Below are 27,510 nucleotides of genomic sequence, written 5' to 3'. Positions count from 1 at the left end.
AACCGGACACCCCGGCAATTTAGAAGTCTAGATTTAGACGTCTAAATCCAGACTCCCTGCAAACCGCTAAGATGGAGGCATCTAAATTTAGACGCTAAAGCCTCTATATCCGCGTCCCCTCGCGGGCTTCACAGGTATCCGTGTCCACTCGCGGGCTTCACAGGTATCCGCGTCCCCTCGCGGGGCTCGCCACGCTTCAGGCTCGCCACACTTTATAAAATCAACTCCACGCCGACGTGGATAGTGGGGGTATGAAAAGGTCGTAGGACGCGTACCGCCGCCCTTCGCGGGCTCGCTGCGCTCGCCGCGCTTCGGGTTGGCGTGGATAGTGGAATTAACAAGGTCGACAGCTGTTACGTGGACTAGTGTCATTGTGAACAGGTTTAATAGTCTACCCCTAGACCCTACTAAATTTAGAGGCTTTAGCGTCTAAATTTAGATGCCCCCATCTTAGCGGTTTGCAGGGAGTCTGGATTTAGACGTCTAAATCTAGACTTCTAAATTACCGGGGTGTCCGGTTCAGGGAGTCTCTGGATTTAGCCCAGCGCTATGCTGATACTGTAGCTTACATAAGGACAGCAGCCACGCGCTGCGCTGAGAACAGCCAGAGCGGCACGCGCACAGTTAAACAGAGCGTCTGGCAGGCTGCCAAGTTTCAAAGTTTCACTGTGCGCGTGGTGGCGCCGTGAAACTACACAAGTACCAAAAAAATTAACCCTAGAATGTCTGTGTGTGGTGCACATGTGGTACTGAATATAGATTGTAAGCTCCACCGGAGCAGGGACTGTTCAATCACAAAGGACATTTCATTCAGCGTACTGTACATAGTGTATTGTAGTCGCTATAAAGCGTCATACTGTACCTGAGCAGCGCCAGCTAAGCCAGGAACACAGGCAGGCGGCTTGAAACTTCCTGTAGGTAAACTGTTGTCTTCCTCCTTTCCCCCAGGGACAACGCTGTCCTCTCTACCCAGCTGGGAGTAGTCGGATCGTCCCCAAGAAAACACCTGACCGGACTCTACAATAAATACAAAACCCATTAACCACTAATTCTGCAAGTTCCTTTTGTCATTTACTAAAACATGTTTCTAAAATAATGATAACAGATGTCATTTATCGCTCTGGCTTCCGGCTTTCTCTAACACTGTGCCAAGGCCTGCCTCTGTAGGCGCCATTCGTGCCATACTCCAGTACACTTCAGAGTTTTAACTATAAGAATAATACAGAGAAGATAACCATAAATATAACCTTTGTATTGATATAATCTTACTGTTAGTATAATAATTTATAGTCTCTGATACTAGCCAGGCCCCCCTGCCATTGACCTCGCTGCTGCATTTGTATTCATTGCCCATAAATGTATTCCTATTGATATGGGAGATCACCATGGTTACTGAATACTGCAATGACCAGGTGTGGCTGTGATGTGGTGAACGAGGCAGGGTGTGTATATGTTGGGAAGCCCGGCGTCCCCACTACTTTGACCTTACCTCGATCATTTTCAAATCATTAAATCAGCATCTTCTACTCTGTTTCACCCTCTCCTCCCCATGCCTAGAGCCACCTCATCACCAGACGCAATCTCTGGTATCTCCACCATACTATCCACCCATCCTCCCTCAATAGTCTCTTTCTCCTCTATCCACCATGGCCTGCCACAACCAGGCAGCCTCCTTTTATAATTGCACCCTCGCCTCCGCACTGCCACTGACTTTGCCGCCGCCGCCTCATACGATATCCCAGTGGTGGATACTGAGAATCCTGACAGGGGCTCTATAACTGATCTAACCCTCTCCCCTACACCCCTAACCCTCCCTGCTTGCTATTAACTCTTCCATTTTTTAAAGCATTCTCACTTTGCCGTGCAGTTTCCATACCTGCCTAATCCTTTTGCACACTACTGTGTACACTACACACACAAACGCACACATTTCTGTTGTGCTCTGTATAAACACTCAGTCGTATACACATATAATACAAGTGTCGTATATCAGAGAGGGGCTGTTTGACACTACTGCAGCATACAGCTGCTCTGTATAATTTAATATTATGCAAATCATAGATGTTACATCAGTGCTGATTGGTTGCCATGGGCCACGCCTCCTCTGGCTCACTTCTACTCCTTTATCATTGCTTCATACATTTACCCCTTCTTCCCATTTTCAAACACAGCCTGTAACTTGGCAGTTAGGAGTTGATTGACTGCTACTTTACCTCTCTCCACTGTATTACTCTCCAAGCTTTGAGAAATCTCCCATGGAGAGAGAGTTATGGGTAATCCCTCCCGTCTGATAGAGATACACACGTGCATGCAAATTGCGCCATTTGCGTCAGCATAACGAGCTGCGTGAGACCCAGAACAGGACACAATACATCTATATAGACAGGCCAGATAAGCTCGGTCAGAGTCAGGAACTTTGTACAAACGGTCTTCTTACCAGTCTGCGCAACCACGTGGCTCCACCCACTCCATGCAGCCCGTATCGGTTCCCCATGGAACACGGCCCGCTCTACTCTATGAGGCTGAAGGACAAAACGTTCGGGGTACAAGAGCTGCCCGTGTTTATTGCTGCCCCAGACATGCAGCTCTCCGGCAGCTACAGAGGGGACAGATAAGACAGAGATAAGTGTGTGATATTAGGGACACAATAATCATGGCTCCCGCCCATCAGTACTGCAATGTGTTCTCTCAGGACTCCAGTCAGCATGAACCGCTGATAAAACGTTATCTGAATGTCAGTTAACACAATGAACGTGTTCATCCAGTCATTAATATTGGGAACAGTGCGGTGTTATCCATAGAAACTCATTTTTATAAAAATTGTTACGTTACCCATACCTCCCAAATGTCCCGACTTTGGCGGGACAGTCCCTTTTTTTTTGGTGAGCAGGAGCGGAGTGATACAGATCTGTTTGTGATTTGTCCTGTCACAGAGAGCGATGCGGAGTGATACACTGCACTGCAGGGATGGAAATTGGAATTGCGATGGTTTGCAACCATCAATGTTTATTGTTTTTGATGTTAGTGTTTTTACCAGTCGTTCGCAGCTTTCCGATGCTTGCCGCCATCGGACAGTAAACTTTCAATGGTGTTCCCATTAGACTGGGTCCCGCTCTCCGTGCCATCTGTGGCCGGTGGCGCTGCAGAGGATCTGGGCATACGCAAATCAAATTAATAGTTTTTTCTATCAGATTTTTTTAATGTGATGGTTAGTTAACATCGCATCATAAAATTTGACGGTGGAAGCCCAGCTATCATTTGATGGCGGGCTTCCGATATCCATCCCTAGTGTGATCTATTAGTGAGGAGAGGGGTGGAGTGATATGGTATAGCTTTATGTGAGGGGAGGAGTGATCAGGCCATCGGAAGCCCACCATCAAATGTTGGCTGGCTTCCCCATTGGATTTTTCAATACGATGGTAACTAACCATTACATCAAAAGAATTTGATAGAAAAAAAACTATTTATTTGAGTTGCACGTGTGGTCACCTTTGGATGGGACTAGGGGCGGGACCCTGTACAACCATCACAACACCATTGAATGTTTACCATTTGATGATGGTAAACATCGGAATGTCACCATCGAATGGTAAAACCACTTCCATCGGGTCAAAAAAACCATCGCTATACGATGCCCAAACCACCAAAAAGCAAACAAACACAAACACTGCTTGTGTGTGAGCTGTTACAGGGGGTGGAGTGATACAGGGCTTTGTGTGATTTGCCCTGTCAGAGAAAGAGGGAAGGAATGATACAGGGCTCTATGATAGAGGAGCTGAGTGATACAGTGGGGAGATGTACTAAGCAGGAGAGTATAAGCCAGTACCGATGGCAACCAATCAGATGCTCTTTATAATATTATAGTATGCAAATTATCCATTTTACTTCAATGCTGATTGGTGGCCATGAGTAACTTCTCCCCCATGGTCCGTGTGATTTGCCCTGTCAGAGAGTGGTGGACTGATACACAGAGTTGTAGTAATTCCTGTCAGTGAGAACAGATGGGGCCAAGCGATGGCAATTGATGGTTCTACCATCGATGGTCAATGATTTTTAACCATCAATAAAAACCACTGATGGTTTAGCCTGTGAGATGGCTACTACCTTTTTATTTTCTGAAGACTAGTAACAGTGGCCACGGCCATCTCATTTAATTACTAGGGGGACTATGTACTAAGCCTTGGAAACAGACACGGCGGAAAGAGATAAAGTACCATCCAATCAGCTCAGTTTGAATAATGACAGTTAGGAGACGGTTGGCTTGTACTTTAACTCTTTCTGCTTTTACTCTCTCCATCCAAGACTCATTACATAGACTCCTTAGTTTGTATAAAATAACAGCCTAACTCCCTAGCAGCCTCACATGCGATACCTACCACCGGCTCCCCAGGGCTAGGATCTAGTACAATGTATCATATGCAATCTCAGTCCTGGCTTCGGGATTTATGTGGCAGCCATGACTATCTCTGGATTCGATGCGCACGGGCCTGTACATCGGATCGGAGTCTGAGGTAAATTACATAGGTATGGCATTTTTCACACGATTTATTGGCCTATTGGGTCGAAATAATGTGAAAAAGGGGCCACATCGCTCTACTGTATGGACACCTTTACCCCTATAGTTAGCACCCAAAGCAGTAAACTCTATTTACATTAAGGGGGATGTTCAATCTCCCCCCGCCATTCCCGACGGCGGGCCCTATTCAATCTTGTCTTCCCTGACAGCATTGAGCAGGGATCTCGGCAGAACGTGCCCAACAACACAAGCAGTCAGGCTCGTTATGACAAGAACGGCCAGGAATCGAGGAGCTCCCGCCCACAGCTCGATTATTTCCGGCAGTTTCTAGCGGCCACGCCCCCTTGTCGGTGCTCAGCAGGCGGGAAGTTGAATCTCACCTGCAAAATGCCTGCGGAGCCAGCCTGACAATCGTGACCCTACATTGAATACCCCCCTAAGTGTCTTCGGATGAATTGGATGGATGATTGACGGTCTGTGATTTTGCCAGATGTTTGTAAAACCCTGACAAACACTCATGTGTATAAAAAACCTGCACCTCTTAAAATAAAACTGTTAACAGTCAAAATAATGCTCCAAAGTCTGCGTAATAACATTAAAACACATAAGTCACCATACATATATTTATAGCCATTTAATATATGCAGGGGGAGAGGTATCAAACCTTCTCTACAGAAGTGTAGAAGTTGCCAATAGCAACCAATCAGCTGCTACTTATCAAACATCAAGTACCAGATAGCTAGAAGCTGGTTGCTATGGGAAACTTCCTAATCTGTCCCATTTAGAAGGTGTGATACATCTGCCCATCAGTAAAGTTAGAGAAGCTTAATAGTGCATTCATAAAAGTAGTATCGGATTCCCATAAGAGGACGTGACAGCATACTGTACACTTACCTGACAAAGCCACGGAGTGGTACGACCCTGCTGTCACCTGTACGACTTTTACATCTTCCAGACCTATGAAAGAAGCAGTAGCTGAGATATACGTACACAGCCTGTGTAATCAGTGAGTGAATATATGGGCAGTAGGGACGGTGTAATAGTTAGCATTACTGCCTCACAGCCCTGAGGTCTTCAATTCCATTCCCACCATGGCCGTAACTGTGTGGAGTTTGTATATTCTCCCCGTGCTTGCGTGGGTTTCCTCCGGGTACTCCGCTTTCCTCCCACAATCCAAAAATATACTGGTAGGTTAATTGGCTCACATCAAAAGTAACCCTAGAATGTCTGTGTGTGTGTGTGTACATGTGGTAGGGAATATAGATTGTAAGCTCCACTGGGGCAGGAACTGTGAATGTTCAACTATTCTCTGTACAGCGCTGCGGAATATGTGTGCGCTATATAAATAACTGGTGGTAATATTCTCTGTACAGCGCTGCGGAATATGTGTGCACTATATAAATAACTGGTAGTAATATTCTCTGTACAGCGCTGCGGAATATGTGTGCGCTATATAAATAACTGGTATATTCTCTGTACAGCGCTGCGGAATATGTGTGCGCTATATAATAACTGGTAATAAATACATAAATAATATGTGGACATCAGATACCTGGGGAACATGCAAAGCCTGCAGTATTTCCTTTGCCAGGGATAGTGGATGCGTTCCTATCACATATAGAGATGGAACCACACTTATCTTTGCACCCGGCGCGCTGGTCTGTAGGTGCACCTACCTACCAGATCCTTAGAACATGCTAAACACTAATGATTCACTCTACTGGGGACTGCAGAGGTCTCTTGTAAGTATGTATTTCAGTGCCTTTCATATCAACCCACCTGCTGCATAACTATGGCGTTTTCAGCTTGTGATTCCGAATGACTGGAGTGTCGAAACGCGTCAGTAGTGGGCAAGGAGGGGTATGGGTGGGTTCATTCAAGCACTCGCCATCTTTGAAAACCCATGCAGTTCCTCTTCCCTGCCTGGGGTGTCGCTGTCTGCTGTGGTGTTTCCAGCACAGGTCTGGTTTGCCTATCAGTGCTGATATACAGACCATACTGTGCTAGAAGAGAGGCAGGGAACAGGAACTGCATGGGTTTTCAAAGATGGCGGGTGCTAGAATGAACACTAGCGGTAGCGGATCAGTGGGGGTGTACACGTTGTTCACAGACATCCCGTATCGGCCCTGAGCCAATGCAGATATATCTGGCAGTGCGGACAGGTGACCTGCTTGCTGCCTGTTCACTTTCTGAAGGAGCCGATGTCATTTGGCCGATGGGTAAGTGTACAGGATTATCCATAAAGGATCCGAGAACCGACCTTGTACATTACTGAAACCTTCTATTCTAAGGTGGTTCTGTCTAGATCTTCCACAAATTCACTACATATAACTAACCCATACCTGGTACCGGACAAGGTTCCGCGGCTGTGTAGAAAGGCAGAATGGCTTTTGTGTGGCAGAATCTCTTTGCTTGTGATGCCAGCCCAGAACCCCACTGCAAGGTCCGTCCGCTCTCTGCAAAGCAAACCACACCGGAGGTTACAGTACACTCTGGAGGTAGAACCCATATTCGTTATTTTTTATTTCTATTTCAATAATTACATATAGTTTTCTTCTCCAAAAGTACTCAGACCGCTTTACATATGCAGCAAATAAACCTCCATTGATCAGCTGACCAGTTGGTTCAAATGTAGACTGTTTCTTATACCCCTTTTACACCAGAAAATGCAGGGATCCACCCGGGAATTCGGCCCAGAGATCATGCTGGGTCATTCCCGGGTTGGCCCCTTTTACACCAGAAAAGTCACTGCATTTTTTGGTGTGGGAAGGAGGCGGGCAGGAGTTGTGATGGCGGCAGAGGCGGCGAACAGTACTCACTCCGGATTGCTGGTCCTCGGTGCATGCCAGTGATCTACACAGGCGGCAGGCGCACATGACAGGTCAGACGACGGGCACAGATGGCGCAGCTCACTGGCTGCAGTGAGGGCACTGGAGAGCTGTGTCATCTACATATGCCGCCTGTGTGGATCCCAGACCTGACCGCACGCATCGAGGACCGGCAACCCGGGTGAGTACCCCTTTCACACTGGCCAGTACCCCGGGATGAACCAACCCGGGAATTTAGGCTGGTGTGAAAGGGGTATTATTCATCCACATCCAGCAAACCTCGAACACACTGCCTGTCTCCCTCTACCCTCTAAATCCTTTAAATGTGCCCTATGTTATGTACGCTCTGTTTGCAGAAAACTAACACCTCATCCATTACCTCTCTCTCAAAAGTTACCTCAACCTTCTGGCAATAACAGAAACATGGCTGACACAGACAGACTCTTTATTTTTACCCATAGTTCCAGGCCTAGAAGCAGTAAAGGTGGTTGGATTGGAATATTTATTTGCAAGCACAGTTCTGCAAATGTTCTAACACTCGTATTTGCGTCTTCATCCGTACCGGATAACCACATTTTCAAGTTAATCTCCCTGTGTGTATCTGTAATCTATCATCCCCATAGACCACACTGAACATTTCTCTGCATTATCATCTCCTGAGTTTGCTGCACCAAACCTTACCCAAACCCTAGAAACTCTTCACATGCTACGTAACCTTCAGTGTCAGCAACAGCTTCCTATATGAACAATTCTCACAAATTAAAACATCTACGGTGGTCAATCATTTCATCACTGTTCAATGCAAAGGCCATTGCTCACGCTAATTGTCAGAGCACTTTCTGCTGCTTTGGAAAGGGTTACACACTTTCTTCACAGATCCCCCCCCCCCCCCCCCCCCACAAAACGGGTAATTGGCGGGTATTCCCTCTGCTAGCGTGTGGAGATGACGTAATCTCCAGGGCTGGTGATTCAACTCTCTGTACGACCTGGGTCAGATGACTCGGTTCACACAGGAGGCTACCCAGTTTGGTGTCAGGTTCTGACAGGGGGTTATTCAGCATGGGTTGTTAATTAGAGAACTGGCAAGTCGAGTGGGTCATGTGTGGGTCAAATAGCAGCTAAATATGCAATCGCTTAGCAATGACAGTGCAGTTGCAGTTTGACTGACAGGACGCAAGTGTTTGGCGGGGGGGGTGCCAGGATGGAGCGATGTAATGGGAATCACGTCATCACACCCCCGGTCTGCTCCCATCACTGGTTTAATGGGCACACCGCCTGGGTCAGGAGACATGTCTATTATATGAAAAAAATAAACTGTGGGACATCTACCAATCAGTGTGGAGAATTGGCAAGTGGTAAGTTCAAGTTGCAAACCAACCAGCTTCTAACTATCATTTTATACAATGCACTTGATAAATGCTACCTCAAAGCTGATTGGTTGCTACGGTCAGTTTCTCCCCCATCTGTTGGTCTATGAAATTTCACAGCATTTTTTCCTGCTCATCGCTATCGCTGAAAGTGGACAGGGATAAAGTATCAGCCTCTCTGCTCCTAACTGCCATGATCCAGGCTGTGGGACCTATTTATCGAACTGTATGTGCAGCTATCTGAATGAAATGCATTAGCTGCATTCCCAATATTGGTCCCCGCAGCTACCGGCATCTGACGATAGCGGTAACCCATTGTAGTCTATGGGGTACTCACCCCACTCAGTTCCCCTGGAACCCTCCCCAGAAGTGTCCGCTGTGCCTGTGCGTTACCCTCATATCAGATGGACAGGCTCCAAATATCGCTCAGAGATCGCACTGCAACCGCGACCAACGACGCGCGGGCCACCGGGAGCTGGTTGGTTGGTAATTTATCCCCACCCACTTTATCTCTCTCCAATGCTTGGTACATTGCCCCCATATTACAGATGACTTACTACAACTTGTAATACACAGTATAGACGGAAACTGACCTGTGAGAGCCAGCGAGTGCCTCAGTCCAGCCGCAACGTCCACAACCTTCTCTTTCAGGTTCTGGAAATAAAGAGCCAAATGTTCCACCGTCGTCATAAAAGAGCATCAGACAAGTACCAATCTCAGCGTGTGTTATACACATCCTCTCTGGTCGTTTGTGGGAAGGAATATTAACCCTCTGAGTGCCAGCGTTGCTGTGAGCAAGCCTCAAAATATCCACTGAAAACTCCAGCGCCGCCCACAGCGACTGTTCTCTTTATAGAGCAGAACTTTCTTCTACCATGTATAAGTATGGCTGATAGTACCCCGGTGTCGGTATTACTATAATCAATAGGGCACCCAAATAAGTATTAATAATAGTGCCGGGTACTTGTGTATTATAACGGCGCCCGATTTCATCCAAATCGCATCCGATATCGCATCCGATTTATTGGCCGATTTGCGGCTGATTTTCTGCCGATTTTTGGCCGATTTGATCTGCGATGCGATTTTGCGTCCGATTTTCGGACGATTTTCGGCCATTTCCTGATGATTTGCATGTTATTCCATCCTTGCACACCCCCAGGTACTATGCGATGTGATTTTCGGGAAAATGCCCCTGATTGTACAATTAAATATCGCATAGCAACGCATGCCAGCAAGTGGCATGCGGTGCGATGTGATTTGCAATGTTAAATGCCCCCCATTGTTAACGCCACCCCCACTATCAACGCCAACCCGAAGCGCGGCGAGCGTAGCGAGCCCGCGAGGGGGGGCGGTACGCGTCCTCCGACCTTTTCATACCCCCACTATCCACGTCGGCGTGGAGTTGATTTTAGATAGTGTGGCGAGCGCAGCGAGCCCCGCGAGGGGACGCGGATTACTTTACATGTATTCCGCGTCCCCTCGCGGGGCTCGCTATCTAAAATCAACTCCACGCCGACGTGGATAGTGGGGGTATGTAAAAGTTCGGAGAACTCGTACCGCCGCCCCTCGCGGGCTCGCTACGCTCGCCACGCTTCGGGTTGGCGTTGATAGTGGGGATGCGTTAACAATGGCGGTGCATCTAACATTGTAAGCACCCATCAGGGTGATTGTACAATTACAAATCGAATCGCTTCACATGCATCGCATGGCATGCATCACATGCCACTATATTGCATGCGATGCACTACGATGGAAATCTGGGGTGTGCAAGGTGTGCAATAATGGAACAGTATGCAAATTGGCCGTAAAACGTGAAAAATCGGCCGAAAATCGGCCGCAAAATCGCATCAGATTTTTCCATGTGATTTGCGGCCGATTTCGTGGGCGCCGTGATAATACACAAGTACCTAGTGCCGCCATATATACATAAATGTAACTTAGAGCCTCTTTAGTTAAGATAAAAAATAAAACTGTTGGGTAAAATATTTAAATTTTAAGAATTATTATTATGGTTTTAATATTCTCTGTACTGGTTTTATCTACAAATGTGTTCTGTTCATCATCCACTGTAATCTATTGGAATAAAATACAAACAAAAAAAATAACTGAACCCCGATGTACCCAGGATTGGTCAGGGTCCACCCATCAGTGGTGAAGGATATTGTGCCATCGCCGCGGCTTTGTCTCATAGTAATTCTGTCTCCTATATGGCAACTTTCCTTGTTGCCGTTACCAAAACATTCTGAAATGTCAGTACCCTGTTACATACCTGAACGGGCTTAGGAACGGAGGTGGTCTGTAGCTGAGGAATTCCTAGTTGGTTGAAAGCATTAGATCCGCAAGATAACAGATGTCCATTTTCTGGAAAGCAAAAATGATATTCCATGGTAATATAGGAATTATACAGAGACTAGTTACCGTCCCAACAAAATAACAGTAATGTCAGCCCCAACGGCTGTGCTCGCCCAAACAGAGCAACACCTGTATTGCTCAAACCATGCTGTCTATCATCAACAATTACCCCGTTATCAAAGACGCTTACATTGCATTATTTCCCCTTTTAGGTGTTTAAACAAAAACTAAACCTCTTGACCACGTCTACATTCTTTTATGTATTGAGTTGCTGCCACATGCTCAGCTGATTAGCAGTAACTGGCATGTGCAGAGGTGTTTTGTAATAAGGTGGACACTGAATGTATACCCTTCCTTCCACCGACCCTTTCTCTGTTATAGTGTTCTGCTAGTACACGTGCTTACATCTATACATCAGAGTCATGCTGTCTCCTTGGTGTCTGCCACCTGTATCCCGATCACCCCTTTCTGGTAACTGGCATGTTTGATCTTCCAGCTGCCGCACACATCTGTAGTGTAGTTCTGATCTGTTACCAGGCAAGACACAACCATGAATTTGGACACTCTCGTCTCTAATGTGACTATTGCTGTGTACACACGGGGGCGATAGGGGCTGAAATCGCTGGGAATATGGTCGCTGAGCGACCATATTGCCAGTGATTGGAGTGTGCACCAGCGATAAATCGCCGGGTGCGCGCTCCCGTTTTCAGCCCCTGAAGGGTCGCTGGTCGGAGGAGCATGCTCCTCCGACCAGCGACATCCCCTGCCTCTTCACCCAGCAGTGTTTACATTTTCATCTGCGACCATCTCTGGTCGCAGATGAAAACGGGACACGGGGCATTATGATTGCTTAGCAATATATTACCAGCGATCATATTTCCCCGTGTGTACGCACCTTGTGTAATGGGCCCCATACATCAGCAATCACAATTTATGGATTTCCAGATACAGGGATTTTTTGGCCAGATAAATGGATTTTACAATCTATATGACTTTGCCCACACATAACAGATTTATTTCAGTGATCGGCAGATTTTTCCATCTAAAGATTGCATCTTCATATCTGGAAATTGCCCAATCGATTGTCATTTCAGCTGTTCATAATGTAAATAGATGAAGAAGACGAATTGGGAATGCCCACACATATAAAAAAGATCTGCAGATAATACCAGATTATTAAGCATGTTTAAAAATCTGATTAAGCAATCGATTGGCGATTTTGATTGGAATTGCCAAAAGGGGGAGCCCACACATCTAAAATTAATTGTGATAATCATCTCCATATCTGAAAATTGTCACAATTAATTGCTGATGTATGGGGCCCTTAAGACAGGCATTCCCAACCACGGTCCTCAAGGCACACCAACAGTGCAGGTTTTGTAGATATCCAGGCTTGAGCACAGGTGACTTAATTAGTACCTGAGTGATTCTGATTAAACCATCTGTGCTGAAGCCTGGATATTACTAAAACCTGCACGGCTGGTGTGCCCTGAGGACCGTGGCTGGGAATGTCTGGTGTAAGCCCTGCATGGATCCCAGTAGCCAAGGGCACAGGTTCTCAAACTCGGTCCTCAGGACCCCACGCAGTGCATGTTTTGCAGGTCTCCTCTCAGAATCACAAGTGAAATAATTTGCTCCACCTGTGGATGAGTAATGAATGCACCTGTGCACCTCCTGGGTGACCTGGAAAACATGACCTGCGTTGGGTCCTGAGGAAGCATTTGAGAACCCCTGGTCTAAGGCCTGATTGGGTAATACACATGTAGCGCTCCCTGTTATGCTGCTAAACCCAGGGCATAGTGCGTATACATGCTGGGGAGTCACCATTTATACCGCAGGTGTACAAGTAAGGAAGGTTATACAGCAGGTGTACAGGTAAGGAAGGTTATACAGCAGGTGTACAGGTAAGGAAGGTTATACAGCAGGTGTACAGGTAAGGAAGGTTATACCGCAGGTGTACAGGTAAGGAAGGTTATACCGCAGGTGTACAGGTAAGGAAGGTTATACAGCAGGTGTACAAGTAAGGAAAGTTATACAGCAGGTCTACTGGTAAGGAAGGTTATACCGCAGGTGTACAGGTAAGGAAGGTTATACCGCAGGTGTACAGGTAAGGAAGGTTATACCGCAGGTGTACAGGTAAGGAAGGTTATACCGCAGGTGTACAGGTAAGGAAGGTTATACCGCAGGTGTACAGGTAAGGAAGGTTATACCGCAGGTGTACAGGTAAGGAAGGTTATACAGCAGGTGTACAGGTAAGGAAGGTTATACCGCAGGTGTACAGGTAAGGAAGGTTATACAGCAGGTGTACAGGTAAGGAAGGTTATACAGCAGGTGTACAGGTAAGGAAGGTTATACCGCAGGTGTACAGGTAAGGAAGGTTATACCGCAGGTGTACAGGTAAGGAATGTTATACAGCAGGTGTACAAGTAAGGAAAGTTATACAGCAGGTGTACTGGTAAGGAAGGTTATACCGCAGGTGTACAGGTAAGGAAGGTTATACAACAGGTGTACAGGTAAGGAAGGTTATACCGCAGGTGTACAGGTAAGGAAGGTTATACCGCAGGTGTACAGGTAAGGAAGGTTATACCGCAGGTGTACAGGTAAGGAAGGTTATACCGCAGGTGTACAGGTAAGGAAGGTTATACAGCAGGTGTACAGGTAAGGAAGGTTATACCGCAGGTGTACAGGTAAGGAAGGTTATACAGCAGGTGTACAGGTAAGGAAGGTTATACAGCAGGTGTACAGGTAAGGAAGGTTATACCGCAGGTGTACAGGTAAGGAAGGTTATACAGCAGGTGTACAGGTAAGGAAGGTTATACAGCAGGTGTACAGGTAAGGAAGGTTATACCGCAGGTGTACAGGTAAGGAAGGTTATACCGCAGGTGTACAGGTAAGGAAGGTTATACCGCAGGTGTACAGGTAAGGAAGGTTATACCGCAGCTGTACAGGTAAGGAAGGTTATACAGCAGGTGTACAGGTAAGGAAGGTTATACAGCAGGTGTACAGGTAAGGAAGGTTATACCGCAGGTGTACAGGTAAGGAAGGTTATACCGCAGGTGTACAGGTAAGGAAGGTTATACCGCAGGTGTACAGGTAAGGAAGGTTATATCGCAGCTGTACAGGTAAGGAAGGTTATACCGCAAGCGTACAGGTAAGGAAGGTTATACAGCAGGCGTACAGGTAAGGAAGGTTATACAGCAGGCGTACAGGTAAGGAAGGTTATACAGCAGGCGTACAGGTAAGAAAGGTTATACCGCAGGTGTACAGGTAAGGAAGGTTATACAGCAGGTGTACAGGTAAGGAAGGTTATACAGCAGGTGTACAGGTAAGGAAGGTTATACCGCAGCTGTACAGGTAAGGAAGGTTATACCGCAGGTGTACAGGTAAGGAAGGTTATACCGCAAGCGTACAGGTAAGGAAGGTTATACAGCAGGCGTACAGGTAAGGAAGGTTATACAGCAGGCGTACAGGTAAGGAAGGTTATACAGCAGGCGTACAGGTAAGGAAGGTTATACCGCAGGTGTACAGGTAAGGAAGGTTATACCGCAGGTGTACAGGTAAGGAAGGTTATACCGCAGGCGTACAGGTAAGGAAGGTTATACCGCAGGCGTACAGGTAAGGAAGGTTATACCGCAGGCGTACAGGTAAGGAAGGTTATACCGCAGGCGTACTGGTAAGGAAGGTTATACAGCAGGCGTACAGGTAAGGAAGGTTATACAGCGGGTGTACAGGTAAGGAAGGTTATACCGCGGGCGTACAGGTAAGGAAGGTTATACAGCAGGTGTACAGGTAAGGAAGGTTATACAGCAGGTGTACAGGTAAGGAAAGTTATACAGCAGGTGTACAGGTAAGGAAGGTTATACCGCAGGTGTACAGGTAAGGAAGGTTATACCGCAGGTGTACAGGTAAGGAAGGTTATACCGCAGGTGTACAGGTAAGGAAGGTTATACAGCAGGTGTACAGGTAAGGAAGGTTATACCGCAGGTGTACAGGTAAGGAAGGTTATACAGCAGGTGTACAGGTAAGGAAGGTTATACAGCAGGTGTACAGGTAAGGAAGGTTATACCGCAGGTGTACAGGTAAGGAAGGTTATACAGCAGGTGTACAGGTAAGGAAGGTTATACAGCAGGTGTACAGGTAAGGAAGGTTATACCGCAGGTGTACAGGTAAGGAAGGTTATACCGCAGGTGTACAGGTAAGGAAGGTTATACCGCAGGTGTACAGGTAAGGAAGGTTATACCGCAGCTGTACAGGTAAGGAAGGTTATACAGCAGGTGTACAGGTAAGGAAGGTTATACAGCAGGTGTACAGGTAAGGAAGGTTATACCGCAGGTGTACAGGTAAGGAAGGTTATACCGCAGGTGTACAGGTAAGGAAGGTTATACCGCAGGTGTACAGGTAAGGAAGGTTATATCGCAGCTGTACAGGTAAGGAAGGTTATACCGCAAGCGTACAGGTAAGGAAGGTTATACAGCAGGCGTACAGGTAAGGAAGGTTATACAGCAGGCGTACAGGTAAGGAAGGTTATACAGCAGGCGTACAGGTAAGAAAGGTTATACCGCAGGTGTACAGGTAAGGAAGGTTATACAGCAGGTGTACAGGTAAGGAAGGTTATACAGCAGGTGTACAGGTAAGGAAGGTTATACCGCAGCTGTACAGGTAAGGAAGGTTATACCGCAGGTGTACAGGTAAGGAAGGTTATACCGCAAGCGTACAGGTAAGGAAGGTTATACAGCAGGCGTACAGGTAAGGAAGGTTATACAGCAGGCGTACAGGTAAGGAAGGTTATACAGCAGGCGTACAGGTAAGGAAGGTTATACCGCAGGTGTACAGGTAAGGAAGGTTATACCGCAGGTGTACAGGTAAGGAAGGTTATACCGCAGGCGTACAGGTAAGGAAGGTTATACCGCAGGTGTACAGGTAAGGAAGGTTATACCGCAGGCGTACAGGTAAGGAAGGTTATACCGCAGGCGTACTGGTAAGGAAGGTTATACAGCAGGCGTACAGGTAAGGAAGGTTATACAGCGGGTGTACAGGTAAGGAAGGTTATACCGCAGGCGTACAGGTAAGGAAGGTTATACAGCAGGTGTACAGGTAAGGAAGGTTATACAGCAGGTGTACAGGTAAGGAAAGTTATACAGCAGGTGTACAGGTAAGGAAGGTTATACAGCAGGTGTACAGGTAAGGAAGGTTATACAGCAGGTGTACAGGTAAGGAAGGTTATACCGCAGGTGTACAGGTAAGGAAGGTTATACAGCAGGTGTACAGGTAAGGAAGGTTATACAGCAGGTGTACAGGTAAGGAAGGTTATACCGCAGCTGTACAGGTAAGGAAGGTTATACCGCAGGTGTACAGGTAAGGAAGGTTATACCGCAGGCGTACTGGTAAGGAAGGTTATACAGCAGGCGTACAGGTAAGGAAGGTTATACAGCAGGTGTACAGGTAAGGAAGGTTATACCGCAGGTGTACAGGTAAGGAAGGTTATACCGCAGGTGTACAGGTAAGGAAGGTTATACAGCAGGTGTACAGGTAAGGAAGGTTATACAGCAGGCGTACAGGTAAGGAAGGTTATACCGCAGGTGTACAGGTAAGGAAGGTTATACAGCAGGTGTACAGGTAAGGAAGGTTATACCGCAGGTGTACAGGTAAGGAAGGTTATACAGCAGGTGTACAGGTAAGGAAGGTTATACAGCAGGTGTACAGGTAAGGAAGGTTATACAGCAGGCGTACAGGTAAGGAAGGTTATACAGCAGGCGTACAGGTAAGGAAGGTTATACAGCAGGCGTACAGGTAAGGAAGGTTATACAGCAGGTGTACAGGTAAGGAAGGTTATACAGCAGGTGTACAGGTAAGGAAGGTTATACAGCGGGTGTACAGGTAAGGAAGGTTATACAGCGGGTGTACAGGTAAGGAAGGTTATACAGCAGGTGTACAGGTAAGGAAGGTTATACAGCAGGTGTACAGGTAAGGAAGGTTATACAGCAGGCGTACAGGTAAGGAAGGTTATACAGCAGGTGTACAGGTAAGGAAGGTTATACAGCAGGTGTACAGGTAAGGAAGGTTATACAGCAGGTGTACAGGTAAGGAAGGTTATACAGCGGGTGTACAGGTAAGGAAGGTTATACAGCGGGTGTACAGGTAAGGAAGGTTATACAGCGGGTGTACAGGTAAGGAAGGTTATACAGCAGGTGTACAGGTAAGGAAGGTTATACAGCAGCTGTACAGGTAAGGAAGGTTATACAGCAGGCGTACAGGTAAGGAAGGTTATACCGCAGGCGTACAGGTAAGGAAGGTTATACAGCAGGTGTACAGGTAAGGAAGGTTATACAGCAGGTGTACAGGTAAGGAAGGTTATACAGCAGGCGTACAGGTAAGGAAGGTTATACAGCAGGCGTACAGGTAAGGAAGGTTATACAGCAGGTGTACAGGTAAGGAAGGTTATACAGCAGGTGTACAGGTAAGGAAGGTTATACCACAGGTGTACAGGTAAGGAAGGTTATACAGCAGGTGTACAGGTAAGGAAGGTTATACCGCAGGTGTACAGGTAAGGAAGGTTATACCGCAGGTGTACAGGTAAGGAAGGTTATACCGCAGGTGTACAGGTAAGGAAGGTTATACCGCAGGTGTACAGGTAAGGAAGGTTATACCGCAGGTGTACAGGTAAGGAAGGTTATACAGCAGGTGTACAGGTAAGGAAGGTTATACAGCAGGTGTACAGGTAAGGAAGGTTATACAGCAGGTGTACAGGTAAGGAAGGTTATACCGCAGGTGTACAGGTAAGGAAGGTTATACCGCAGGTGTACAGGTAAGGAAGGTTATACCGCAGGTGTACAGGTAAGGAAGGTTATACAGCAGGTGTACAGGTAAGGAAGGTTATACAGCAGGTGTACAGGTAAGGAAGGTTATACCGCAGGTGTACAGGTAAGGAAGGTTATACAGCAGGCGTACAGGTAAGGAAGGTTATACAGCAGGTGTACAGGTAAGGAAGGTTATACAGCAGGTGTACAGGTAAGGAAGGTTATACAGCAGGTGTACAGGTAAGGAAGGTTATACAGCAGGTGTACAGGTAAGGAAGGTTATACAGCAGGTGTACAGGTAAGGAAGGTTATACCGCAGGTGTACAGGTAAGGAAGGTTATACAGCAGGTGTACTGGTAAGGAAGGTTATACAGCAGCTGTACAGGTAAGGAAGGTTATACCGCAGGTGTACAGGTAAGGAAGGTTATACAGCAGGTGTACAGGTAAGGAAGGTTATACAGCAGGTGTACAGGTAAGGAAGGTTATACAGCAGGTGTACAGGTAAGGAAGGTTATACAGCAGGTGTACAGGTAAGGAAGGTTATACAGCAGGTGTACAGGTAAGGAAGGTTATACCGCAGGTGTACAGGTAAGGAAGGTTATACCGCAGGTGTACAGGTAAGGAAGGTTATACAGCAGGTGTACAGGTAAGGAAGGTTATACAGCAGGTGTACAGGTAAGGAAGGTTATACCGCAGGTGTACAGGTAAGGAAGGTTATACCGCAGGTGTACAGGTAAGGAAGGGTATACCGCAGGTGTACAGGTAAGGAAGGTTATACAACGGAAAGGTTTGATCTTGGCATCTAATGATATAATGATGTTTGTAGAGTGCATCAAATAAAAGGTGGTCACATAGACATATAGCCATCTGGTAGTCACTGTAAGAACTTCCATCAACACTGCCTCAGGACGGCTGGATTATTAACGAGCTTCTCTAATTAAGCTGGGCGGCCACTGTTAACACGGAATGGATGAGATCTTCATTTTATTTCTCAGCTCACTGCCTGATGCACTTCCCCCACTGAGACCCGACGCCCTAGGCTGCAGCCTAATCAGCCTAGCCGCTGCTCAGGCACTGTAGAAGCCTTACAGAAGGGCAGACAGGCAGCGTATCCCCTTTGTCCACAGCGATTCCAAAAGAAGTCTGAGACAGTGATGCAGCAGCTGTGACATAAATGGGAGTAGGTGAGCCAGTGCCGGTGGGGGTCAGGGGATGTCAGACTTGAGGTGGGGGTGTATCAGGAGGTGATAAAGGTATCACGGGGACGTTAGATATGAGGTGATTGTTATATCAGACATACATACAATATACCTGTTAAGATAATGGAGAAGTCCCAGCCACAGGACACCTTGACAACGCGGATGTTCAAAATGGCAGAACACAAACTGAATCGCGGCAAATCCTCGCAGTGACCTAATCCCAACTGGCCATTTTTATTTCGACCACAGACATACAATTCCCCAGCATCTACGAGACAGAAAGCATTGAGTTGTTATTGTATCATCAATACATCATGAGATAGTGATCTCACACAGCAGGACCTGCTGGGAAATGTCACGCATTCTGCAGTACATCCAGAAGGTGGCAGCAGCTGGTACTGTCTCCCCAGACTAACTGCAGGCATACAGAACGTGTAATATTTCCATTCATTAGCAGAGGTTCTGAGGATTGTGGGAACAGGAGCTACAGAAACAAGGAATCGCATCCAGCTGCTGGGGAGAGGCTTAGGAGAAGTGTTTAGTGTGTCTTTTCCTTTACATGGCCTTATACAGTACAGACGTCAGGTGTATTATTTGTTGTATCAGATCAAGGTGGAACGAGCCACTGACCACACGCTGCTCAATGAGTCCTATACAGTTTACACAAAAAAAATATATATATTATATTTAAATTTATGCTCCCACTTATTAAATAAAATATAATATATGGTTTATGCAGAATGTCAGCACAACATACCGTCCTTATGACCTACACAGGTTTTGTGGCTGGCTGACTTCAATCCTACATATCACCTGGTCTTAATGAGCCACAGAATCTGTGTAATACATAACCATGCAGGTATGGCAAGCAGTCACATGACCAGTAACACTGCACCGTGCATACAGCACCTCCCAACATGACCCATTCCAGGGGGGACCAGATGCTCTGTTCCTGGACTTGCTGGCATTGGGCCTAATTCATAGTTGATTGCAAATGCAAAATCTTTCTCAAATGGACGAAACCATGTGCACTGCAGGTGGGGCAGATGTAACATGTGCACTGCAGGTGGGGCAGATGTAACATGTGCACTGCAGGTGGGGCAGATGGAACATGTGCACTGCAGGTGGGGCAGATGTAACATGTGCTCTGCAGGTGGGGCAGATGTAACATGTGCACTGCAGGTGGGGCAGATGGAACATGTGCACTGCAGGTGGGGCAGATGGAACATGTGCACTGCAGGTGGGGCAGATGTAACATGTGCACTGCAGGTGGGGCAGATGGAACATGTGCACTGCAGGTGGGGCAGATGGAACATGTGCACTGCAGGTGGGGCAGATGGAACATGTGCACTGCAGGTGGGGCAGATGGAACATGTGCACTGCAGGTGGGGCAGATGGAACATGTGCAGAGAGAGTTACATTTGGGTGGGGTGTGTTCAAACTGATATCTAAATTGCAGTGTAAGAATAAAGCAGTCAGTATTTACCCTGCACAGAGACAAAATAACTCTCCCAAATCTAACTCTCTCTGCACATGTTACATTCGGTATGGATCATTAGGTCACCAGCATTATGGCCGACAAGCATTAGGTCGATATGCATTTAAATCGACATGAGTTAAGGGTCATTAGGTCAACATGGAAAAAGTCAACATGTTTTTTTTTTATCCGGAACGTCACACAGTCAACATAAACATTAAAACGTAGCACCACGTCCCCTCGCTGAGCTCGGCACACTATTTTATTCTCCCACCACGCCCTAGTGGATGGTAGGGCATGAAATACCACCTGTCGGTACATGTTGACTCAAAAAAACAGTGAAAAAACCCATGTCGACCTAATGACCCTGTCGACCTAAATGCATGTTGACCTAATGTGGGGACCCAATGACTGTATCCCGTTACATCTGCCCCTCTGCAATGCAGCACAGTTTTGTCCATTCGATAAACTCTAAATCAGGCTCAGAGATCCTGCATTGCCGCAGGCTTAGCGCCCACTTCTGGTGTACATGGTCCAGATCACAAGGGAATACAACATCAGCATTTGACCATGGCATTATGCATGACCTCTGCCCTGCGGACTGCCCCCGGTGGTGAGTACATGTACTGTATATACTGCTCCTTGTACATATAAATGCGTGGAATTCCAGTATGTGCACATGACTACAGACTGAAAGCATCAGTATCCAAATCAATGCAGGATGACAATGCCATCTAGTGGACATTTGCAGACAATACATATATAATATGTAATCCCTCGTATCCATTCCATAGATTTATACTCACACGTGTATGGTTATTATGTGTTATCTGTATGTAAATCCCCCCATGAGAAGCAGGAGAGACGATACCTGTCACTGCGGCAGAGTGGCCTCCCCCCCCACTGATGCTCTGTATGACTTGCATCTTGTCGGGGAAGCCTGGTACCCGCTGAGGGGACAGACCATCCTCTCTGCTCCCCAGTCCTAGCTGACCGCAGCTATTGGAGCCCTGAAAGACAGAATCACGGAACTATAAATGGAGTAATTAATCATCGGTAGATTGCCAACAGAGGGAAATATAATATTGACGGACTTTGCCGACGTGGACATTTTTTCTGAGATTTCGCTGCTGAATTTGAAGCGTCAGGTTTTTTTAAAGGCAAAAACCGGTTGGTAATGTCCTATAAAAGACAGATCACCACTATGCCAATGTGAAAGCTGCAGTATTCTATTTGGACCGTTGTCTCCTCTATTTAAGCACTAAACAATCCTTGAGAAATTAGTGAAACCGTTCGAAAAATGTACCAAGGTCGAGGAGACGGGATTTACAACCCGGGTTGACCCTTTCACACAGAAGAAATACCCATGTAATTACCAGGTAGAAATGTTCAACCCGGTAATTTGTTCTTCTGTGTGAAGGGGAGTCAGGCTGCTCTCTGCAGAATGTCCCGGCATTTGAAATGCTGTTTATTTGCGGGGATTTTAGACTTTTCTGTCTGAAAGGATACAGTCCACCAACATTTCAGTGGTTACACTAACATACAGTCCAACAATAAACATCATAGTTGCCCACCCTCCTGCATTCTGCAGGAGACTCCCTGACATAGCAGCAATCTCCCTCTCTCCCTCATTAGTCTAGCAATCTCCCTCATGTCACCTAGCCCACATTACACTGTTACATCATAGTTACCTCCCCTCCTGCTTTCTGCAGGAGACTCCCAGAAATAACAGCAATCTCCCTCTCTCCCTCATTAGTCTAACAATCTCCCTCATGTCACCTAGCCCACATTACACTGTAACATCATAGTTACCTCCCCTCCTGCATTCTGCAGGAGACTCCCTGACATAGCAGCAATCTCCCTCTCTCCCTCATTAGTCTAACAATCTCCCTCATGTCACCTAGCCCACATTACACTGTTACATCATAGTTACCTCCCCTCCTGCATTCTGCAGGAGACTCCCTGACATAGCAGCAATCTCCCTCTCTCCCTCATAAGTCTAGCAATCTCCCTCATGCCACCTAGCCCATGTTACACTGTTACATCATAGTTACCTCCCCTCCTGCTTTCTGCAGGAGACTCCCAGAAATAACAGCAATCTCCCTCTCTCCCTCATTAGTCTAGCAATCTCCCTCATGTCACCTAGCCCACATTACACTGTTACATCATAGTTGCCCACCCTCCTGCATTCTGCAGGAGACTCCCTGAAATAGCAGCAATCTCCCTCTCTCCCTCATTAGTCTAGCAATCTCCCTCATGTCACCTAGCCGACATTACACTGTTACATCACAGTTACCTCCCCTCCTGCATTCTGCAGAAGAGTCCCTGATATAGCAGCAATCTCCCTCATTAGTCTAGCAATCTCCCTCATGTCACCTAGCCCACATTACACTGTTACATTTTTGGTTGACAAAAGGAATGAGAGACAGATACATTTACATTGAATCATCAGCACCATTTCCCAGCACATTACCAAGTATATAATCTCTTACTAACTGCTTTGGGGCTCATCTACATTTGGATCTAAGTCATTTTAAAAGATTCCTTAAAAGATATAGCAGCGCACACCCACGCTTCTAGGTGCCACGTTCACAATCTCTTTTCCCAATCTCTCCATATATAGAACTAGACATGTCCTTTGGGAGGACCATGACTCGCCCCCTCAATGGGGCGCTGTGCAAAATTCTACTACCAACTATAATCTCCCTGAAACTAGTTTTCAAAAGTAGGCAAGTATGACTAACATACAGTCCACCAATAAACACTTCAACAGTTACACTAACATACAGTCCACCAATAAACACTTCAGCAGTTATACTAACATACAGTCCACCAATAAACACAACACTGGTTACACTCACATACAGTTTACCAATAAACACTTCACTGATTATACTAACATACAGTCCACCAATAAATACTTCATTAACATACAGTCCGCCAATAAACACTTCCATGGTTACACTAACATACAGTCCGCCAATAAACACTTCCATGGTTATACTAACATACAGTCCACCAATAAACACTCCAAGGTTACACTAACATACAGTCCGCCAATAAATACTTCCATGGTTATACTAAAATACAGTCCACCAACAAACACTTCACTAACATACAGTCCACCAATAAACACTTCCATGATTACACTAACATACATTCCGCCAATAAACACTTCCATGGTTACACTGACATACAGTCCCCAAATAAACACTTCCATGATTACACTAACATATAGTCCGCCAATAAATACTTCACTAACATACAGTCCACCAATAAACACTTCCATGATTACACTAACATACATTCCGCCAATAAACACTTCCATGGTTACACTAAAATACAGTCCCCAAATAAACACTTCCATGATTACACTAACATACAGTCCGCCAATAAATACTTCCATGGTTATACTAAAATACAGTCCACCAACAAACACTTCACTAACACACAGTCCACCAATAAACACTTCCATGATTACACTAACATACAGTCCGCCAATAAATACTTCCATGGTTATACTAAAATACAGTCCACCAACAAACACTTCACTAACATACAGTCCACCAATAAACACTTCCATGATTACACTAACATACATTCCGCCAATAAACACTTCCATGGTTACACTGACATACAGTCCCCAAATAAACACTTCCATGATTACACTAACATATAGTCCGCCAATAAATACTTCACTAACATACAGTCCACCAATAAACACTTCCATGATTACACTAACATACATTCCGCCAATAAACACTTCCATGGTTACACTAAAATACAGTCCCCAAATAAACACTTCCATGATTACACTAACATACAGTCCGCCAATAAATACTTCCATGGTTATACTAAAATACAGTCCACCAACAAACACTTCACTAACACACAGTCCACCAATAAACACTTCCATGATTACACTAACATACAGTCCGCCAATAAATACTTCCATGGTTATACTAAAATACAGTCCACCAACAAACACTTCACTAACATACAGTCCACCAATAAACACTTCCATGATTACACTAACATACAGTCCACCAGTAAAAACATCAACAGCTACACTAGAATACTGTTTATGGTTAAAATATGTTCATGGTTAAAATACCACACTGTCCAGTAGAATGATTATTACACTACACTACCACACTGTACAGTGATAATTATGTAAATGATTACACTACACTACCAGACTGTACAGTGATGAATATGTAAATGATTTTACTACACTGTCATACTGTCCTATAATTAATATGTAAATGATTACACTACCACACTGTACAGTAATAATTATGTAAATGATTACACTGCACTGCCATACTCTCCTGTAATTAATATGTAAATTATTACACTACCACACTGTACAGTAATAATTATGTAAATTATTACACTGCACTGCCATACTGTCCTGTAATTAATATGTTAAGGATTACAGTACACTGCCACACTGTACAGTAATAAATATATAAATGATTACACTGCACGGCCACACTGTACAGTATATAAATGATTACACTGCACTGCCATACTGTCCTGTAATTAATATGTTAAGGATTACTGTACACTGCCACACTGTACAGTAATAAATATATAAATGGTACTTCTGTAGTTTCACGGCGCCAGCATGGCGCCGTGCTACTTCCGGGTTCTACGCTCGCCACGAAATATGTCAAAAAAAGTAACTTAACTCCATGCCAACATGGATAGTTCATACCTGCACTGTCCATGTTGGCATGGAGTTGATTTTAAATAGCGTGGCGAGCGTAGCGAGCCACCGAGCCTGCAGCGTGGGCGAGCGAAGCGAGCCCCGCAAGGGGACTCAGACGCACGGCGCCACTGGCGCCGTGAAACTACAGAAGTACCATATAAATGATTACACTGCACTGCCACACTGTACAGTAATAAATATATAAATGATTACACTGCACTGCCACACTGTACAGTAATAAATATATAAATGATTACACTGCACTGCCACACTGTACAGTAATAAATATATAAATGATTACACTGCACTGCCATACTGTCCTGTAATTAATATGTACACTGTACATTAACATACTGCCCTGTAATGAAGATGTTCATGGTTACACTAATTATATTGTACACTGTAATTACCATGTTAATGGTTCTGCTACAATAATGTCCAGCAATGAATATGTTAATGATTACACTAAAACACACTGTCCAGCAATGAAAATGGTTACATTATCAGTCACACTGTCCAGCAATAAATAGTCACACGAATATACTGTCCTGCAATGAACATGGTTACATATCATACTGTCCAGCAATGAACATGGTTACATTATCCGACTGTCCAGCAATGAACATGGTTACATTATCACACTGTCCAGCAATGAACATGGTTACATATCACACTGTCCAGCAATGAACATGGTTACATTATCACACTGTCCAGCAATGAACATGGTTACATTATCGCACTGTCCAGCAATGAACATGGTTACATTATCCCACTGTCCAGCAATGAACATGGTTACATTATCGCACTGTCCAGCAATGAACATGGTTACATTATCCCACTGTCCAGCAATGAACATGGTTACATTATCGCACTGTCCAGCAATGAACATGGTTACATTATCACACTGTCCAGCAATGAACATGGTTACATTATCGCACTGTCCAGCAATGAACATGGTTACATTATCGCACTTTCCAGCAATGAACATGGTTACATTATCACACTGTCCAGCAATGAACATGGTTACATTATCGCACTGTCCAGCAATGAACATGGTTACATTATCACACTGTCCAGCAATGAACATGGTTACATTATCGCACTGTCCAGCAATGAACATGGTTACATTATCGCACTTTCCAGCAATGAACATGGTTACATTATCACACTGTCCAGCAATGAACATGGTTACATTATCGCACTGTCCAGCAATGAACATGGTTACATTATCACACTGTCCAGCAATTAACATGGTTACATTATCGCACTGTCCAGCAATGAACATGGTTACATTATCACACTGTCCAGCAATGAACATGGTTACATTATCACACTGTCCAGCAATGAACATGGTTACATATCACACTGTCCAGCAATTAACATGGTTACATTATCACACTGTCCAGCAATGAACATGGTTACATTATCCCACTGTCCAGCAATGAACATGGTTACATTATCGCACTGTCCAGCAATGAACATGGTTACATTATTACACTGTCCAGCAATGAACATGGTTACATTATCACACTGTCCAGCAATGAACATGGTTACATATCACACTGTCCAGCAATTAACATGGTTACATTATCACACTGTCCAGCAATGAACATGGTTACATTATCGCACTTTCCAGCAATGAACATGGTTACATTATCACACTGTCCAGCAATGAACATGGTTACATTATCGCACTTTCCAGCAATGAACATGGTTACATTATCACACTGTCCAGCAATGAACATGGTTACATTATCACACTGTCCAGCAATGAACATGGTTACATTATCACACTGTCCAGCAATGAACATGGTTACATATCACACTGTCCAGCAATTAACATGGTTACATTATCACACTGTCCAGCAATGAACATGGTTACATTATCCCACTGTCCAGCAATAAATGGTTACATTATCCCACTGTTCAGCAATGAACATGGTTACATTATCACACTGTCCAGCAATGAACATGGTTACATTATCACACTGTCCAGCAATGAACATGGTTACATATCACACTGTCCAGCAATGAACATGGTTACATTATCACACTGTCCAGCAATTAACATGGTTACATTATCACACTGTCCAGCAATGAACATGGTTACATTATCCCACTGTCCAGCAATAAATGGTTACATATCACACTGTCCAGCAATGAACATGGTTACATTATCGCACTGTCCAGCAATGAACATGGTTACATTATCCCACTGTCCAGCAATGAACATGGTTACATTACCCCACTGTCCAGCAAT

The 27,510-nt window shown here is 45.3% G+C and overlaps 1 protein-coding gene across 8 annotated transcripts in view; it reads right to left on the bottom strand.

Moving 5' to 3' along the window:
* Window positions 1-27,510, bottom strand: part of SERGEF (secretion regulating guanine nucleotide exchange factor) — a 461,739-nt gene that overhangs the window by 430,723 nt on the left and 3,506 nt on the right. For 7 of the 8 annotated variants that reach the window (XR_014465527.1, XR_014465528.1, XR_014465525.1 and 4 more), the window contains exons 2-9: window positions 21,408-21,546; window positions 19,172-19,327; window positions 10,981-11,072; window positions 9,305-9,365; window positions 6,859-6,972; window positions 5,411-5,473; window positions 2,438-2,596; window positions 863-1,017 (exon numbers count right to left, since the gene is read on the bottom strand). Coding sequence is in view for 5 of the 8 variants with exons in the window: in XM_083164592.1 (XP_083020718.1) it covers window positions 863-1,017; window positions 2,438-2,596; window positions 5,411-5,473; window positions 6,859-6,972; window positions 9,305-9,365; window positions 10,981-11,072; window positions 19,172-19,327; window positions 21,408-21,546 (939 nt within the window). In the remaining 3 variants the exon portion in view is untranslated. The remainder of the gene's footprint in view (window positions 1-862; window positions 1,018-2,437; window positions 2,597-5,410; window positions 5,474-6,858; window positions 6,973-9,304; window positions 9,366-10,980; window positions 11,073-19,171; window positions 19,328-21,407; window positions 21,547-27,510) is intronic. The other variant, XM_083164594.1, reaches the window with a different exon arrangement.

Source organism: Crinia signifera, chromosome 11, assembly GCF_055691185.1.
Source record: "Crinia signifera chromosome 11, ASM5569118v1, whole genome shotgun sequence".
NCBI lineage: Eukaryota > Metazoa > Chordata > Amphibia > Anura > Myobatrachidae > Crinia > Crinia signifera.
The sequence above is the reverse complement of the archived record's forward strand: the minus strand, read 5'-3'. Positions and strand labels throughout refer to the sequence as shown.